This window comes from Centruroides vittatus, unplaced genomic scaffold (genome assembly GCF_030686945.1).
Source record: "Centruroides vittatus isolate TY-2023 unplaced genomic scaffold, ASM3068694v2 contig_273, whole genome shotgun sequence".
Lineage (NCBI taxonomy): Eukaryota > Metazoa > Arthropoda > Arachnida > Scorpiones > Buthidae > Centruroides > Centruroides vittatus.
Genome location: NW_027121739.1, coordinates 807,318 through 824,875, shown reverse-complemented (window position 1 = coordinate 824,875; position 17,558 = coordinate 807,318). Strand labels below are relative to the sequence as shown.

The 17,558-nt window shown below is 30.4% G+C and overlaps 1 protein-coding gene and 1 long non-coding RNA gene across 4 annotated transcripts in view; one reads left to right on the top strand and one right to left on the bottom strand.

The window, feature by feature from the left end:
* LOC136971856 (uncharacterized) overlaps positions 1-9,795 on the bottom strand; it is a 41,266-nt gene extending 31,471 nt beyond the window's left edge. Inside the window, exon 1 of the long non-coding RNA XR_010880230.1 lies at positions 9,475-9,795. This is a non-coding gene — a long non-coding RNA (uncharacterized lncRNA). The remainder of the gene's footprint in view (positions 1-9,474) is intronic.
* LOC136971854 (patched domain-containing protein 3-like) lies at positions 6,385-17,172 on the top strand. Of its 3 annotated transcripts, none has more exons than XM_067266356.1 (4): positions 6,385-6,500; positions 13,989-14,999; positions 15,094-15,426; positions 15,513-17,172. In XM_067266356.1, exons 2-4 carry the CDS (start codon positions 14,003-14,005, stop codon positions 16,979-16,981), a joined length of 2,799 nt encoding a protein of 932 aa, XP_067122457.1. In that variant the 5' UTR covers positions 6,385-6,500; positions 13,989-14,002; the 3' UTR covers positions 16,982-17,172. The 3 variants fall into 3 exon arrangements, with proteins under 3 accessions (XP_067122457.1, XP_067122456.1, XP_067122458.1); XM_067266355.1 differs by lacking the exon at positions 6,385-6,500 and adding an exon at positions 8,420-8,713; XM_067266357.1 differs by lacking the exon at positions 6,385-6,500 and adding an exon at positions 9,824-9,848.
* Positions 17,173-17,558: the final 386 nt, after the last annotated feature.

Sequence of the window (17,558 nt, the reverse complement as noted above, 5' to 3'; positions counted from 1 at the left end):
GCAATATAAACTTCAATGAATCGACATAATGTTCTGGTATGGTGTGGTTCATCTCCATTTTGACCGATGCCAGTGAGAAACAGGGGCATGCCGAGTATCTGAAATGTTGCAAAATTCCTTAAATAAAATACAATGGAGTCGGTATAAAGTGCAGAAAATTTACGTCGGACTGAGTTTCTTATCAACTCCCTATACAGAATGAAAATGGACTTTTTCGTGCATACAAAATGGCAGACAAGCCGGCGTTAACTCTCACCTCTTCGGCTGTTGCAAATCCAAAATTTAGGAAAGAGAAGGCATTGTCAACGCTCAGATTGGAATCACAAGTTACGGAAAATGTAGAGAGAGACAGGAATGAGACAAATTAAGGAATGGGGACCGATACGTTTATCAACTCGTCCACCTGGACCAGGTGACACATGTTATAGACTACGGGCTGACTCTTTTATTACTAGTAAAACGGTAAATTTATTTTTAAATAGATCAATTGTATTTTGTCAACTAAAATGTCACTCTAACTGAAATTGTAACTGCATTTTAGGTGTTTGGTTAAAATACAAATTAACGAAGCGTCCAGCAGTGTACCATAATATGATACTTTAAACAATGTAAAAAACTGTAAACTTAAAAGATAAAGGACGTAAACAACTTTTACGGTTTTAAATAAATACATTTGACTCTTCTGTCTTTAATAAATAGAAATATAAGTGAAAGTATACAAATAAATATTTGGTTTTAAAAATTATTACGTATTCACGGATTTTTTTTTACCGAATTTACCTTTAAAAATATAAAATTACCGGTATATTCACCGATGCATTTCTTATCTGATTACCGGCAACTCAAAATTTACTCGTTTGTACTGTACATGATGCGAAAGTATTGTACACTAATAAAACACGTTTGTTAGTTTTATTCATATACTGTACTTTTATATCTTTTCAGGAAAACGGACCCACATTTATGACAATTCCAGGCCTCGTTTCTTCTTTCTATTAAATCTAAATTAGTTTTTTTTAAGTTGGTATTCATAAGGTAAAACATCAGGAAAATATAATTTATAATGTTCACTATGGGCACTTTTTATATTATAAAGAAAATTATCCTTATATCTAAATATGTACGCTACTTTATATGTACTCAGTAGTGTCCGAGGGTAAAGGGCTCTTTATCTTTGTAAATAAATAAATGAAAAAAATGAAATAAGTACGAGGAAAAAATCCGAATGTGACAACTTGTGCACCTGTATATACAATACGTAAAAGTTTACTCTTTATCCACAGAAATAGTGACTACATCCACGTTGATGTATGGATGAATATAGGTTTCTATGTTCTATTGGCCCCTAATATCGGTTTTAGTTACGCTACTGTATTTACAAGTTAATACTTTACTCACAGTTCTAGAACAGGCCTGGCCAACCCGCGGCCCGTCACGTTAAATTGTGTGGCCCGCTAAGCGATATTATATATCTATTAAAACTTTTGTTTCCCGTTATGTGTATACCAAAACAATTAAATAAATGAAAATTTGCATGTGTCATTGTTATAATGCGCAAGTGCGAGTACGAACTCTTGGTATAACAATAAAATCTTATTCATTTTGTATTTGTTTTACTTTTTTAAAAGCATGTTTACCTAAATTGTGGCCCACCGTAATGTTACGCGTGATCAAAGTGGCCCGCGAAACAATTTGGGTTGGCTAGGCCTGTTCTAGAACGTTACACGTGGAAGATATCTTGTACGTCACGGTATTCACGTGTCTGTATACAGGATACACTCCTCATTATACACACCAATGAGCTCGCGTGTATTCACGCATCTCTCGTTCGTACTGATGCTGTAAAGTAATTAAATTGAAAGTTGCTTATAAAAAGTAAAACGGAAATAATTACAATAAACTCCATTAAGTCACGGAATTTTACATGGTATTTATCTCAAGGTTGATCGCTTCACACGTTTGTTTGTATTCATACGAATGTCTTCATTCTGGCGTCATTTCAAACACAATATTTGATGTTTCTGATAAATTCTTTTAAACAAATGTATCAGTTATAAGAAATTAATACAACTTAAATGGAAATTTGCCAATAAGGATGGAAACTCACATTCTACAATAGAAATGAAAAATTGCAATTTTTGTACAATACTTATCAAGAAAAACATTCTTTTTGGTCACGAAACACACATTAAATGGTCCAGTTCTATCAGCAGATCATCTAAATATCGATTCGTAAAATCATGTATTAACCCGTTCTAAAAAGGGAAGCCTGATTTGCACACGAGCTTATATATAGACACGTGAACATCGTGACGTACAGATATCTTTCGCGTGTCATGTTTCAGAACTGCGAGTAAATTATATAAAAATACGTAAATACAATAAAGCAGATATTAGGAGGGCCGAATAGAACGTTGATGATGTACTGGATGAAGTCACAAGCTCTGTGATAAGGAGTAAACTCTTTAAGTTTTGTTTATACAGGTATACTGTATATAGAAATTGTTTTAAATACTATGAAAATAAGAAAAAAAGAAGAAGATAATTATAAAAGACAATTATATGAACACATCAATATATTTAAACAACCAAATAGAATAAATAACAATACCGGAAGGGAAATACACCAATCATGGAGAGGCATTATCGAGGAAGGAGAGAGGGTGACGTATAAAAGGATGGATAGGAACGGATGGGGTGTAGTTTAAGTGAAAGAGAACAATCAACAAAGTAAGTTTTTAGAGTAAGTTTTAAACCAAATAAGCTTATTAATTTAATTTGATTATTTATGTTTTTTTTTTTTTTTAAAACAGGAATTCGTATGGAATTATTCGGTTAATATTGACTTTGAATATGCTCTGAATTATCAAGGTGTTTAAAAACCCAGAATTTGTAAGAATTTTATTGTATTATTGTCGGGAAATTTTAAGTTTATTTATGATTGTAACAAAAATTTATTTTTAAATTAATTGTAGAAAATGTCTTTTAAATGCCTGCTGATGAGGGACAGACAGGTCCGAAACACAATGTTAAAATGTATGTGTACAGGCGAATTAAAGAAACAATATTATTTCTGATCTGTAAGACTTAATTTCTGCATCCATAAATCCAGTATAATAAGTCCTGTTAATTGATAAAGTACCAGTAGACGACATAAGTTTAAATTAAGATAAAGGACACAAAGGCGTAATAATTAAATTACAGATATACTGTATTTGTTCACATTCAGATATTTTCCTTGTACTTATTTAAATTTTCTTTCGTTTATTTACAAAAATAAAGGGCCAAGGGGCACCTTACTTTTGTAAATTCCTGAGATCACTTGGCTACACTACGGTACTTACCCTGTTTCCCCGAAAATAAGACAGTGTCTTATATTTTTGCTCCCAAAGATGCGCTAGCTCTTATTTTCAAGGGGATGTCTTATTTTTCGTATGGTATGGCGGCTTCCGGCCACCAGGGGAGCTCACCACAGCACAGCAGGGACAGCGTACGGTATGGCGGCAGGCGACGGGCCTCTTGATGCCTTGCCTGCACATTTACAAGTGACGGCCGCGGAAGGGAACATCAGGGTTGATGGTAGGTGACGGTCTTCATGTCCTGCATGCAGCTGCTCTGCAACGGACGGTGAAAGTAGGGGATAATGGCGGCAGGCTAAAAAGAATCACAGCTGCATGCTCTGGTGTTATGTTCGGAGGGCATGCTTCCAAACGAAAACTTTGCTAGGTCTTACTTTCCGGGGAGGCCTTATATTTAGCAATTCAGCAAAACCTCTACTAGGTCTTATTTTCGGGGAAACACGGTAATAAATATAAATTAGCGTATATAACTTAGTTAGATATAAGGGTAATTTCCTTTTAGGGCCTGGCGTTATGAGTCCGTAGCTTAGGGTCTCATATCTTTTACACGTATTTGGTTGCGGGGAAGGCCAGTATGTAATAGAGACCTAAAGCAAATATTTGTCTGACCCCAATATGTGACAAAATGCGCATTAGAGCTCCGTACGAATTAAATTATTATATTAAAGGAAGTGAACAAAAAAAATTGTATAGAGCTTTAATTCCTCGTGTCTGGTTTTTCATGCCTCTGGTAGCCCCTGATTATGTTATAGCTTAGGAAATTTTTACTCGATTCCAGGAAAGGCTGTGCCCCGTTTGTCCCCCCTTTGTCCATGTGAAGGGGAAGGGCCTGCTATGTGTTATAGCTTAAGGCAGTGTTTTTCAACCTTTTTCATTGAGTGGCACCCCTGATTGAAAAATAAAAAATCGTGACACCCTTGACCAGCGGCGGATCTAGAATCTAAATAAGGGGAGGCTAATGGATCAGATGAACGAAACGAATATTACGCGCAACGCTGGGGTGAGGTCCGGGGAGGGGACTCTCTCCCCGAGAAGAGAGATTTTAAAAATTGACAGTTTGAAGTAGCATTTTAATGCAATAAACGCGTTTCTACGTGTTAAAAATCAAAATTTAAGTCCATTGAATTTTGTCGAATTACCTACATGTAAAATAATAGTCTCGCTATTGTTTTTTAAATCTACTTTTATTATCGGCCCTAAACTTTGTGACACCCCAATCGTGGCGCCGTGGCACCCCGGTTGAAAAACACTGACTTAAGGTCACGACAAGTCTAAATCCAGCCTGCCAGGTCCTAAAGACTGATTTGAATCCCCCTACCAAAGAACAGGCCCACTTTCTCTATCCAAGAGAATTGCACAACATGGCGGTGTTTTGTAATTATAAAACACGAAATTTCTCTACAATTTGATGATGTAAAAGGAAAAATTCTTTAGTTTCGACTTTTATTTTATTTTTACAAGAGCGTATTATTTATATTTATACAGAATTTTTCCTTAAGTAGTTTATTTTCAGATATATTTCTAAAATATCAAGTACTGTACCTGACGTTTAAATGGCAAGTACGTTGTAGCAACGAAGCACGTGTATACCCATAAAATTAGGTATACACATGATTCAATTTGTTGGCTATTTTTTCTTAGCAAGTTGGCATTCGATTTGCAGTGTGTTTGTCACATTTACTCGGCCGTGACAAAGATTTAAAATTATATCGACCTTGGCTACATAATTCTGCTTGTAGCTGCTTAATAAAAATAGTAGCCTAAACATTCAGATTTTTTTAGTTTAATTAGAATAAATACATTAAAAACTTATTACTTTTTATGACATTTTACGCCCTTATAAGACACGTCCTTACTTTTAGACACCGGAATGTCACTTTCGTATTTCTGAATAAATGTACAGAGTGAGCGACAGACATTATACATAATTTATAAAATGTTATTGATACACATATCACGCAATCGATAATTAGCAAAATATAATTTTAAGATGAAAATCATAAGGAAAATAACGAACATTTTTTTTTAATGTAATGGATGATAAAGGATACCATGATAATGCATTAGACAATAGAAAAACGTATTAAAATATTTCCATGATTTTAGTACATGAAAGACCTTCGACACGAGCGAAAATGCTTTAACAAGAACAATACAGGCCGTTAAGCTTGCGGATCGTCATGCAGAGGTCATTTTTGAGGTCTTTTATGTTCAAAATAACGTTTCAAATTTAGTGTTTTAATTACCATTTTCATTTATGCTAATTAAAAGGTTTGCTGTTCGGAGTAATATATTTCTATACTTTTCATCGTCTTAAAACACTTGATAGACCTAGAGCCAGGCTCTTCTATACGTGGGGCCTTAGACTCTCTCATTAAGCTGTTCTTTATCTATTTTGTCGCACATTTGCATACTTTTCACTGTCATATAAAGCATGGAAGGGCCTATAACCGGGCGCTTTTATAGGTAAGGTCTGGAGCCCTCTTATTAAATCTTTATTCGTAGCCTTTTTATAACGACTAAACAGAAATATTTCTATACTTTCGATTGCCATTAATTTTAATTTAAAAAGAAAAATATTAATTCTACATAAAAATTTGAATATTTTAAATATTAAAAAAATCTCATATTTAAAACAATTGTTATAAAAAAAAAAGTAAATTATAATTATTTTAAATATCGTCATTTTCTATCCACTTATGACTCATTGTTAATTTGTAAACAATAAATTCGACTTACGACCACATTACTGATGTCATTACGTATTTTACGACATGGAGTTATAAAAATAAAATAAAAAGTCCAGTCTTTCCACAGTTTACAACAAAGGAAAAAGGTCAGAAATTATATTTTACTTATTACAATTAATTAGGGATTATAAAATTTACTGGTTGAACCATATTTACTTTGATTGCTACGGACAGACATACTCTATGTACTAATCTAATTAGGAATGCTATTAAAAGGGGGGGATATAAATCATTTTGTATTATTACGTTATATAGTTAATGGTTTACACGTATTTACGTAACTACTATGGTTGAGTTAAGTGCACTTATGTGCTAACAGGAGCGCGTATTTTGTTTAATTGTTTTATATTTTTTACGTGTTAAAGGTATAAATGTGTGTAGAAACTTTCAGGTATGTAATGTCTCAAACGTTTTTCTTTTATAGGCTATATGTATTTTATTGACGCTTAATTACTAAATTTATTTAGTTGTAGATGTGTAAAGGTATGGTTTATTGTTACATTTAAGACACGTGTAATTTAAAATTAATGGTAATTAATGTCAAAAACATTTGTTAATTAAGTATATGCAGATAACCCAATGGCGATTTTTAAACGCATTCTTATGCAAATTTCTAAGAACCTATGGTAATACTGGAATGTTCAATGCATTATTTATGCGCTAACAGACTTACTTCTACTGATTTCTTACTAAATTTAGAATGGTTGTTACATTTATAACAAAAAATTCCAATAACTTTTAATGAATATTATTATCATATAATAAGAATTACTATTAAAATGTAATTCTGTGACATAATTTTGAATTCAAACAACGGCAATGCATAATTATCGGCTTGAATAGGTAGTCAAACCTGTAATGATTTGACGCAATGTGGAGTGGGGTTGTTTCGGTGACGTCAGAGTGGCGTCATTGCAATAATGGGTTTTCCCCTTTCTTACTTCGAAAATTACAAATTTTTATGTGTTTGTGTGTTTTCTATTCTTATTAATCGTTTATTTATAGATTTATTTTGAAAATATTAAGTACGAACAACTAAAATAGGATATTGTGACAACTTTTTCTGGCCCTGTTACGGTCTGCTAAACCTTATATCTATAATTTTATCTTATTGTTAAAGTACAATTATTCATATTATTGAAAATCGTTAGTGTGTTAAGTGTCTGTCCGTAATTGTTAAGCAGTATTATTTTCGTGTAGTGAGAGTGTTTATTGTTATCGTGTCATTGTGACCCGTATACACTTTTAAACTTTTACTTTTTAAAGTCTTAAAATGGCATTTAATAATATGTGATATAATTTGTAAAGTTTATCAAGGGTATTAATTTACATTGTGTTAAGGTTGAAAAAGATTATGCTAAGGACGTATCTCGTAATTTTCAAATTAGCAATAAATCCCAATTTGGGAAGGTCATTGAATAGTCACATAATTAAAATTAAATTACTATTTTCTTTTTGTGGTGATGTAAAAAATTTTATTTTTTATTTACTGATTTCAATGTAATAATTAGTTTATCAATCTATGTGCTAGAAAAATGGCGAATTTTTACCACGTGTGTTAATTTAATACATTATTTACACAAAACTATGAGTTGTATACCTAAAATATGCGTTAATCTTCCAAAATTAATGGATTTAATGGACACTTTGTTCTTACAACTTTATATTGTACTAAGTGATACAGCTCGAAAAATTACGTAAAATATTTCAAAAATACAGTAGTTACAAAATGTGCTTGCTATAAAATTGCAACTTTATACATTTCCATTTACTTAAACTCTCTCTCTCTTTTCAGTCGAGGACATTGAACTGTCAAACTTTCTCCCCTCTGGTCATCATAAGAGCATTGATCTCACCCCAACAGATCCTCAACCCTTGCGTCCCTACTTAATTAAAACTGTACGAGTTGTTTCTCTGGTAAAATATTGAATTTTAACACGACCATGACAAATTTTATATATACAAAAATGTGTCAAAAACTCGATTTCGCAACATTCAATACATTAATTTATTCCTTTTAAGCATCCCAGTCATAATAAGGATGTCAAGGATTTGGTTTAGATTAAGAAGCCAGGCATTGTTTATTTTTAAAATTAAAAAGAAAAAGAAAAAAAAATATATATTTTTATGAAGATTCCTTGAATATATTTGCCAGATGATCTTATTTTTTACATAAAAAATCTGTTATCCATTAGGCCATTGTTAACATTTCAGCAATACGATGGTAAATAATAGCGTGATGATTTAACTAATTTCAATACCTTCGTGTAATAACTAAACTTGTTTATCTTTTTAATCTTCCCGGAAAAGAAGAAACAAGAAAAATCGATATTACATTTGAGAAAAAAGTCAAGGTTAAACAGTCTTCCTAGGATTTCGTGTATATGCAATATGTGTAGAACAGGTAAAAAACCCCACAAGTCACCCAATTGCATAAACAATAGAGAACTCTTCGGGTCAGGAACACTGCCCCGGGACAATTTCACTCATTCAAGGAGAGTTAGAGTGTCTCAGAACACGGCATTCAATCATCAACTGTGAAAGTGGAGGGAGAGAACTTGGTCTCTGATAGGAACTATCCTTACCCTATGAATAATTGAAAAGGTAAATTGACAATTTTATTATCTTATAAACTTCCGATGCTAAGTTTTTTTTAGTATTTTAAAATATTTATCTCTCTTAGATTCTAATTTCATTATCTTTAAACGCGCTTATCTCTGTTTCGGCTTACCAATTTAAAAGACACCTTAACTTTAGGAATATTTGTAAAAGGCCACTTCCTCTTACCACTTTTTTTTCCATTTTAACCACTTCCTTTGTGGTATACTTTAATTATTTTAATCAAAATTAGTGTAAATAACTTTAAAATTTAATTACTCCAATATTGTATCATCTTAGATGTAATTTTTTCCTAATTATGGTTTACAAATTAAGAAGTAAAATAGCATATTAAAATCATATAAAGTATTATACTCCAATTAAAAAATTGAATTAATTTATGAAACTGTTTCTTGAGCAACGGTGGAAATTTTGCAAGACATTCTAAACTATTGAGTCAATAACTTTCTTACAGGAAATGAATATGATCTTGGAATCAATACCCATACTTTTTTCTAAGTACTGTCATAAAAAAAGAACTTTTATAACATTATGAACATTATAATCTTCACAAAAATTCAGGTTGAACTTTTTATATATTCTAGAAACAGGTTACTCCATATCCTTTTCTTTGCTTAGTGACTAATCAACTGTTATTATAGATTTAGCGATATAATATAATAAGAAAATACACCTCTAAAACTAATATAACATATAAATTTAATATTTTCTATAATTAAAATGAATTATAAGTTTAATAAACTTACATACGTGCCATTTAAAGTCTTCCATATCTTCAAATCTCCTTTCCTCCTTAACTTTTCTCCATAAATTAGCTGTCTTTCCACTTGTTCTTTCACTACCTTAATACTCTTTCTAACCTATTTATCTCCTTATTTAGAATCGATAGCTATAACAATATTCCCATCCTATATACCATTTCGTATGTCACATTTCGTGATGAAAATAAGAGAAATTTACAATGAAAAATCCTAATTTGCGTCAATTTTTGTTCCTACGACATTCTACTATTGTTTTTAAAGCATAATAATAATCAAGGACATATTCCGCACGAAGATAAAAAGATGTAAACCTGTCTTCAAAGCTTTAATCACAAAGGAACATTCATGGAGGTAACCAGGTACTTTTGATGCCTTTATAAACGCTTTATAAGTATATTAATTTAAAATTAATCAAACTAAATTAAAGTAAACCTTCTACTCATAATTTTTATAACCTAAATTATCAATATAGAATATTTGATAGGTTATACTCATATTAAGGCTGTATATGTATATTTGCTTGAAAAACTAAACTAAAATATGTCCTCATTTTTTCAGTTTTTATTAATTTTAGATTTTAAAATCTAAAATTATTTTGATAGACTTAAATTAAAATTTAATATATTTTTTATTATCTGCATAAACATTGTATATAAATGTAGTATGAAGACATGTAACTTGAAATGTTTTCATCATTAAACATGTGATTTAGAGTAAAAGTATAAGGAAAATGTTTAGTTTTACTTTGATATTATTTCCTGCAACATTTTATTAAATTTTTAAATTAATTTTGTAGAAAATAGTGAGAAAAATATTATTCTATTTAAAAAAAATGGTGAACTAAATAAAGAACATTATTTTTGATCTGTAAGACTAAATATCTGCATCCATAATTTCCAGTATAATAAGTCCTGTTAATATATAGAAAGTACTAGTATACAAAATAAATTTTTAATAGAGTTAAAAAGGACACAAAGGCATAATAATTAAAATATTATTCTTTTCAACTTCACTTTCACTGCTGAAAGTTCTTTCAATTTCATTTTCCTATCAAAATTTTCCTTTTATTTTTTTAAAAGGCATTTGCTGACCTTTAAAAACTGACTGACTCACTTTTACGCATGCAATGTTGCCATGAATATTAACAATTCTTTATTTTTATTTATAAACAATTTTAAAATAAATAAGTATTTTAAACATTTTTATTTCTCAAATAAAAATAAAAAATGAAAGTTTATTAAATATCCTTGAATTTTATTGAGTAAAATTTCAACATAGCTTCTACTATACAGTTTTGAAATATTTGTACAAGGGACATCAAGGCTAATTTTTTAAAGAATATTTTTAATTAGTTTAATGGCAAAAATAATTTATTGTTTTTTTCCTTCACTGTTTAATATAATTAAAAATTCAGTTCTAAATACTTAAGCATATTTTTGTAACACGAAAAATATCATTTTTTATAGATTTTATAAGAAAATAATTTAATTACATTTTTTTAATTGGCTTCATTTTGCTTATTTAAAGCATTTATTGAACCTATATTGCTTATATACATGTAATATAACCTATACACACCATACTATACTTTATATACAGCATATGTACAGTATATTAGGTACAGTTACATTAATATCAACCCCCAAAACTACTTCAAATTCCATAGAGAACTGGCATTAAAAACAGGAAGACAGTTAAATGTTTTACTTATAAAGACAGGAAATTAATTTACAGATTTTTATAAAGTTTAAGCTAGAATGTAATCTGAATCTTGTAATTAGGTTATTATATTTTATTATTCCACTCATGTATTAATAATTTCAATGTTTCATGACAAGTTTTAAGTTAGCATGACATGTTAAAAATAAAATCACATTCTATATTTGATTAATTTCCTTAATCCGGAATATATTTTAAGTGATAGCTCCATGAAATAATCCTATATGCTGTAGGCTTATATATACTTCCTGATACTGATTGAATCCATTAGATTATTAACTTTACAACCGGAGTAAAATGAAAATATATCTAAATATACGATAGATATTTTGAAGCTTTATAAATTCATTAATATAAGTATATTAATGAATTTATAAAACTCATTTGGGATCACTAATTTTAATAGTAACTTTAATAGTATTTGTTACTTTATCTTCAGGAAATCTTTGAAAGATTTCCTGAAGATAAAGTAACAAAAAATTAGATAATTATCAATCCATTTTTAATTTAATAAATAAAGTAATATAAGGAAACCTGTTATGGACAAGGAGATTTTATTTAAAAAATAGGATAATTTATATGAAGAAAAATAAAATATTCTAATTAATTTGTTTAAGATATTAGACATTATTTTAAAAAATAATTAAATTATACATGTTATGCTTTTTTAATTTCTTCCATTTTGCTTTGGACTTATATTGGGTGAATATATTGTTTTTACATATACAGTATGTACATACAAATAATGTAACATGTAACAGGCTACAGTTACATCAGTATCAGCCCTAAAAGTTATTGTAAACTTCATACATCATTAAATATTTTCTATAAATAATCAGCATATTATTACTCATACAAGTTATCATTATTTATTTCATATGTAATAAAACAGCCTAGATTTGGGAGTAATATGCATCACTTTTACCGCATGCAAACTGTCGGAGAGTCTAGTGATAGAGAACAATCTTGTAAAACTTCAAAAAAAAAAAAAGGTAAAATTAAATTTACTAAAATAGTAAACAATATTTCAGTAGCCACTTCAACTCGAGTGAAAGTGACCACTGATATACATGGAAATAGCATTAAAAAGTGGTTAATTAAACAATGGTCTTTTAATTGATATATGGTAAAATATTCATGTCATGTATTTATTTTCACTTCCTTATAATTATGAAAATAATATTACTGTAAATATTTAAAATTATTATATAATAATCTAACTTAAATATAAGTTTTTCATTCAAAAATTTATTTATTTTTTCCTAAAAAGCAATTTTTGTTACTATTCCTACAAAAAATTATAAATAAGAGTGAAAAATGTCCAGTAAGCAAACATAAAATTACTTCCAAACTTAACATTTAATCTAATGTGTAAAAAAATCCGTTTTGTTTTGTAAGTTAAGTAGAATAATTAATAATTAGAAAGCATTTAATATCAAACTTCCTAAATAATTATTATTGTATAGCCTCCAGAACAGTAGTGAATATAATATATGTTTACTATTTATCTGATAAATACACACTCAAAAAAATTTGAGTATATAGGACAGATGCTGACAGATATCCTAATGCGAAACACGTGTAAGAACAGCAATAGGGTATTGTTAACACGTTTTATGTCCATTCTCAGTAATGACCTTGTGAAAGGGCTAACCAGCCAGAAATATAATAATAAAATAAAAAAATTACCTGAAATTTTTCAACTAACGAACCAAACAGAAGAAACTTGAACAACTTTCTTTTCTTATTTGGGTCAAGTAAACTTTAAATGTGTTCTAATTTACTCACCTAATATGATACACGAGCAAAAAATAATTATTCAAACTGATAAACTCTTATAAGATGATGCATTTATTTTAAATTTGTTGTAAATTAAAATTTTATTGAAAATAATAACAGTCATACAGCAATAATATACTTGTGTCTTCCGGGAATTAACACAGTGTCCTGTTTGATAATACAGCTTTGCAAACAGAATAGTTACAACAAAAAGAGAAATTTCACAGAACAATGAGAAATTCCTCTAAAGTTTATAAGAAAATATTTTATTTTTCATTCGTTTCTTCTCGAAATAAGGAAAATTATTAACACAAAGTTGTATTTCTATTCAATTTTAATGGAGATTTTATCTGTTATCCTTTTTTCTATAATAGATTCGGCATTTCAATTATCAATTTATTATCTTGAGTTATTAAATTGTTATTCTGATTGTCTGATAATGTTCCTTATATTATTACTTTCCTTTTCGCATTTCCAACTGCTAATCTTCCTATTGTTTTAACTAATTATATTTTATAATTCCCGTTTCAATCGTATTGCTTATGAGCTTTCTTTATCGTCGGTTTAATCCATTAATTTCCATTAATTGCCAATTTTCATTATTTTTATTCTCCAGAAATTATCATAATTTGGAAAATTGGTGAACTTTATAAGGGAATAAAGTGTTCTTCCATTTATAAAATGGTATATTCTTATAAATGGTTTCGTGCCATACATTTATCTGGAGGCATTAGTACACTAAAAACCTTGATTTAGCCCATTATGAGTAAGTCTGACCCTCGGTGGGGTCATTTAGTATGGGTGAAGGATTGGAGCGCAATGCCCTACCTTGTATTACCCATGAAAATTATGAAAGCCCGAATTAAACTGGAGAGTAGGCGTTTCGTAGACGTGACGTTACTTTATTGCGAGACAGTGTTGTAACATTAAATGACTTTATTTAAATAAAATAAATGATGTAAATCATTTAAAATTCTAATTTTTGATTACTTTTCTTTCAGAAACATCAACAAATATGAAACTAACCGTTGTTCAGCAACTATTTTCCAAGAGCTTTTCTCACTTAGGAAGGAAAATAGCAAGATATCCAGGTTATTTCATTATAGTGCCATTTCTTGTAGCAGGAATATTTGCAACTGGTTTGCAAAGACTTAGACTAACGAAGGACTTGGATACACTATATACAGCTACGGGCAGTCCTGCCATGATAAATCGCGAATATATTGAAAAACTCTTTCCCAACGACGTTACGAATAATTTTGATATAGGAAGAGCAACAAGGATGGGCAGGCAAACTATAATCGTTGTCACTCCTAAAGATAACGGATCTGTTCTAAGATCTAAGATATTTCATCAGGTCCAATTATTGGATAAACTTATAAAAAACGTCACAATTGAAATTGACGGAACTCCGTATACTTACGAAGATGCCTGTGCCAAAAAGAATAGAAAATGCTTCGAAAATGAATATTTAAAATTGGATAAAAGAATAGCGGATTTAGAAAATGGAACAGATTTCCTGCCTTATCCATTGTATTTAAACAATTATACTTACGAGTACGTTTTTTATGCCGTTAGTCTCGGTGGAGTTACCACTGATAAAAATAGGAATATCATAAATGCCAAAGCTCTCAGGTTATTGTATTTTATAGATAATTCTAATAATCATAAAGAAGAACTTGCGTTATTATGGGAAGAAAAAGTAGTTGAATTTCTGAAAAAATTAAATATAGATTTGATAGAGCACAGCTTCTTTACGTCTAGTTCTTTAGAAAACGAAATACATAGGATAACTGTAGGATTATTACCATTATACGCCATTGCCGTCATCATTATGTTGTGTTTCTCTATATTGACAACAGTTTCCAGTGATTGGATCGAAAGTAAGCCTTGGTGTTCTGTTTTGGGATCGTTTTCTTCTGGTGTAGCGGTTGGATCATCTTTCGGATTTTTAGGATATTGTGGATTGGATTATGTGGATATTAATATCGCTGTACCTTTCTTGATGCTTGGTAAGTATTACCTTGAAGCTATTAAGCTATTTGTTTCAATTTTCACGTAGTTAATAATAAACTTTGGTTCTAAACACGTTTTTTCCCCTTACAGGAATTGGTATGGATGATACGTTCGTGCTTTTAGCAGCATGGAGATGTACGGATAAGAAATCTTCCGTGGAAGATCGTCTAGCCAAAGCTTACGAAGATGCAGCAGTTTCTATAACTGTTACTTCTGTAACAAATTTTATATCGTTTCTTATTGGAATCACGGCTCCTTTTCCCGTTGTGAGAACATTTTGTGCATCAGCTGCTTCTGCAGTTTTATTTACGTACCTGTTTCAAATTACTTTCTTCGGGGGATGTTTAGCTCTGTTTGGCTACGCAGAAGAGAAGAAATTACATTCCTTAACATTTTTACCTATTAAAGAAAAGGAAGAAACAAGTAAGTCCTCTTCACTCGTAATTTAATATTGGCTTCTGAATGATATCAGTTTCGTTTACAGTACTTACAATTATTATTATTTTCAGAGGATTATAACTTCTTATATCGACTTTTATGCACCGGAAGGAAAACTGAAGTTTCCACAACAGAACAAGGTTACTTCATGATGACCTGTTTCAAAGACAATTTAGGAAGAACATTAAGCAATAAATATATCAAAGTACTTGTCATAGTGTTATTTCTAATATACTTCGCTGTTGCTGTTTGGGGCTGTACTCAAATTACAGAAGGACTGGAATTTCAGAAGTTGGCACCTTATAACTCGTACCCGGTTAAATTATTCGATAATGCAAATAAATATTTCGGTGATTATCGTGATCGAATTCAAGTGATTATTAATACCACCCTGGACTATTCTGATCCAAAAGTGCAAGATCAACTGGAGGAACTGGTACAGAAGTTTGAATCAAATAGGTTTCTCTCTTCGGATACGAGATTAACAGAATTCTGGTTGAGATACTTCAAGAGGTTTTATACCAATAAGAGAACGGCAGTTCTCTTCCAAAATTATAATCTAACAAACAAGCAAGAGTTCATCTACTGTTTGCGCAAAGTCTTCCTGAAATTTTCCGTTGGTCGTCAAGTAAAAGACGATCTTGTTTTTAACGAAAACTACACAGAAATTATTGCTAGTCGCTTTATTGTTCAGTCAGTTAACGTTAATGGTGTCGAAGAAGATAAACAATTATTAATTCAACTACGAGATATTGCATCATCGGCACCATTTCCTGTCATTGTTCATCACTTTCTGTTTGCCTTCTATGATCAGTTTTTGTTAGTGACCAAAGCCTCGTTTCAGTCTATAATCATTGCTGCTATAGTAATGATGATTATCACTTTTGTATTCATACCGAGTGTTACAAGTGTATTGTCAGTAGCAGCATCTATAGTTTCCATACAAGTTGGTGTTATGGGATATATGACATTATGGAACGTTAACTTAGACACAGTTTCTATGATCAATCTCATCATGTGTATTGGATTTTCGGTGGATTTTGCAGCTCATATATCCCACGCTTATAAACATTTCAGCAAAGAATCTGATCCCAACAAAAGAATGTCTTCGGCTCTGTATTTAGTAGGTTTACCAATAGTTCAAGGAAGTTTTTCTACTATTTTAGCAATTCTAGTTTTAGTAACAGCTCCAGCTTATATATTCTTAGTGTTTTTTAAAGTGATTGTTTTAGTCATAGCTTTCGCAGCTCTTCACGCTTTATTTTTATTGCCCGTCTTGTTTTCCATCTTTGGCCAAATTCCGTGTAAGAAAAACCATGAAAATAACGGTAATGAAGTTAAAGACATTACAAATGAACAATCGAGAAAACAGTCTTTCATCAGACAGTTATCTAATAACGCAGTTATTACTTCATATAATGTTCTAGACAAGAATGTAGATAATATGGTACAAAATTCAGTTCATAGAAACAGTTTGCAGGTGAAAAATTCGGCGGTTGTTAATCCATGCTATGTGGAAGATCAATTAGAAGGTTCTTAAAGGGACAGACTATATTTTTACTTATTTTAAATTATTTAAAGTTGAACACTTATAGTCGTACATCGTATGTACGAAGATGTTGCAACGAAAGGGTCATCAGGAGGACGAGTGCTTCAAGTTAAGTTAAATTGGTGGAATATCTTGTAAATAAAGCACAGACTTTTTAAAAACGAACTAAATGATCCAAAAATAAATCGTTATTTTGATACAATTTTAGCTTCTATCATACCGAAGAATTTCTGTGATCCATGGCCATGTGAAAATGATCCGAAGCATTATTTTCAGTTCAGATCTTACATCTAAATATCATCATAACCATGAATGTATAAACATTTTTTAAATAAACATTACTTTTTATATTTACTAGAATAGCGAAAACATACGAAATTCCAGCAACAGTCAACTATACTCATTGACTAACAACTCCAGAATTTACTTGAAATTAATCAAAGGCATTCTTTCTGGATTTGTTCTGTAACAAATGCCACGACAATTTTATAAATACTCCAGTTATAAGTGGTACACATTCATCTCTTGCCATTAAAATGGACATAAAAGGCATTAATGTGATTGAATG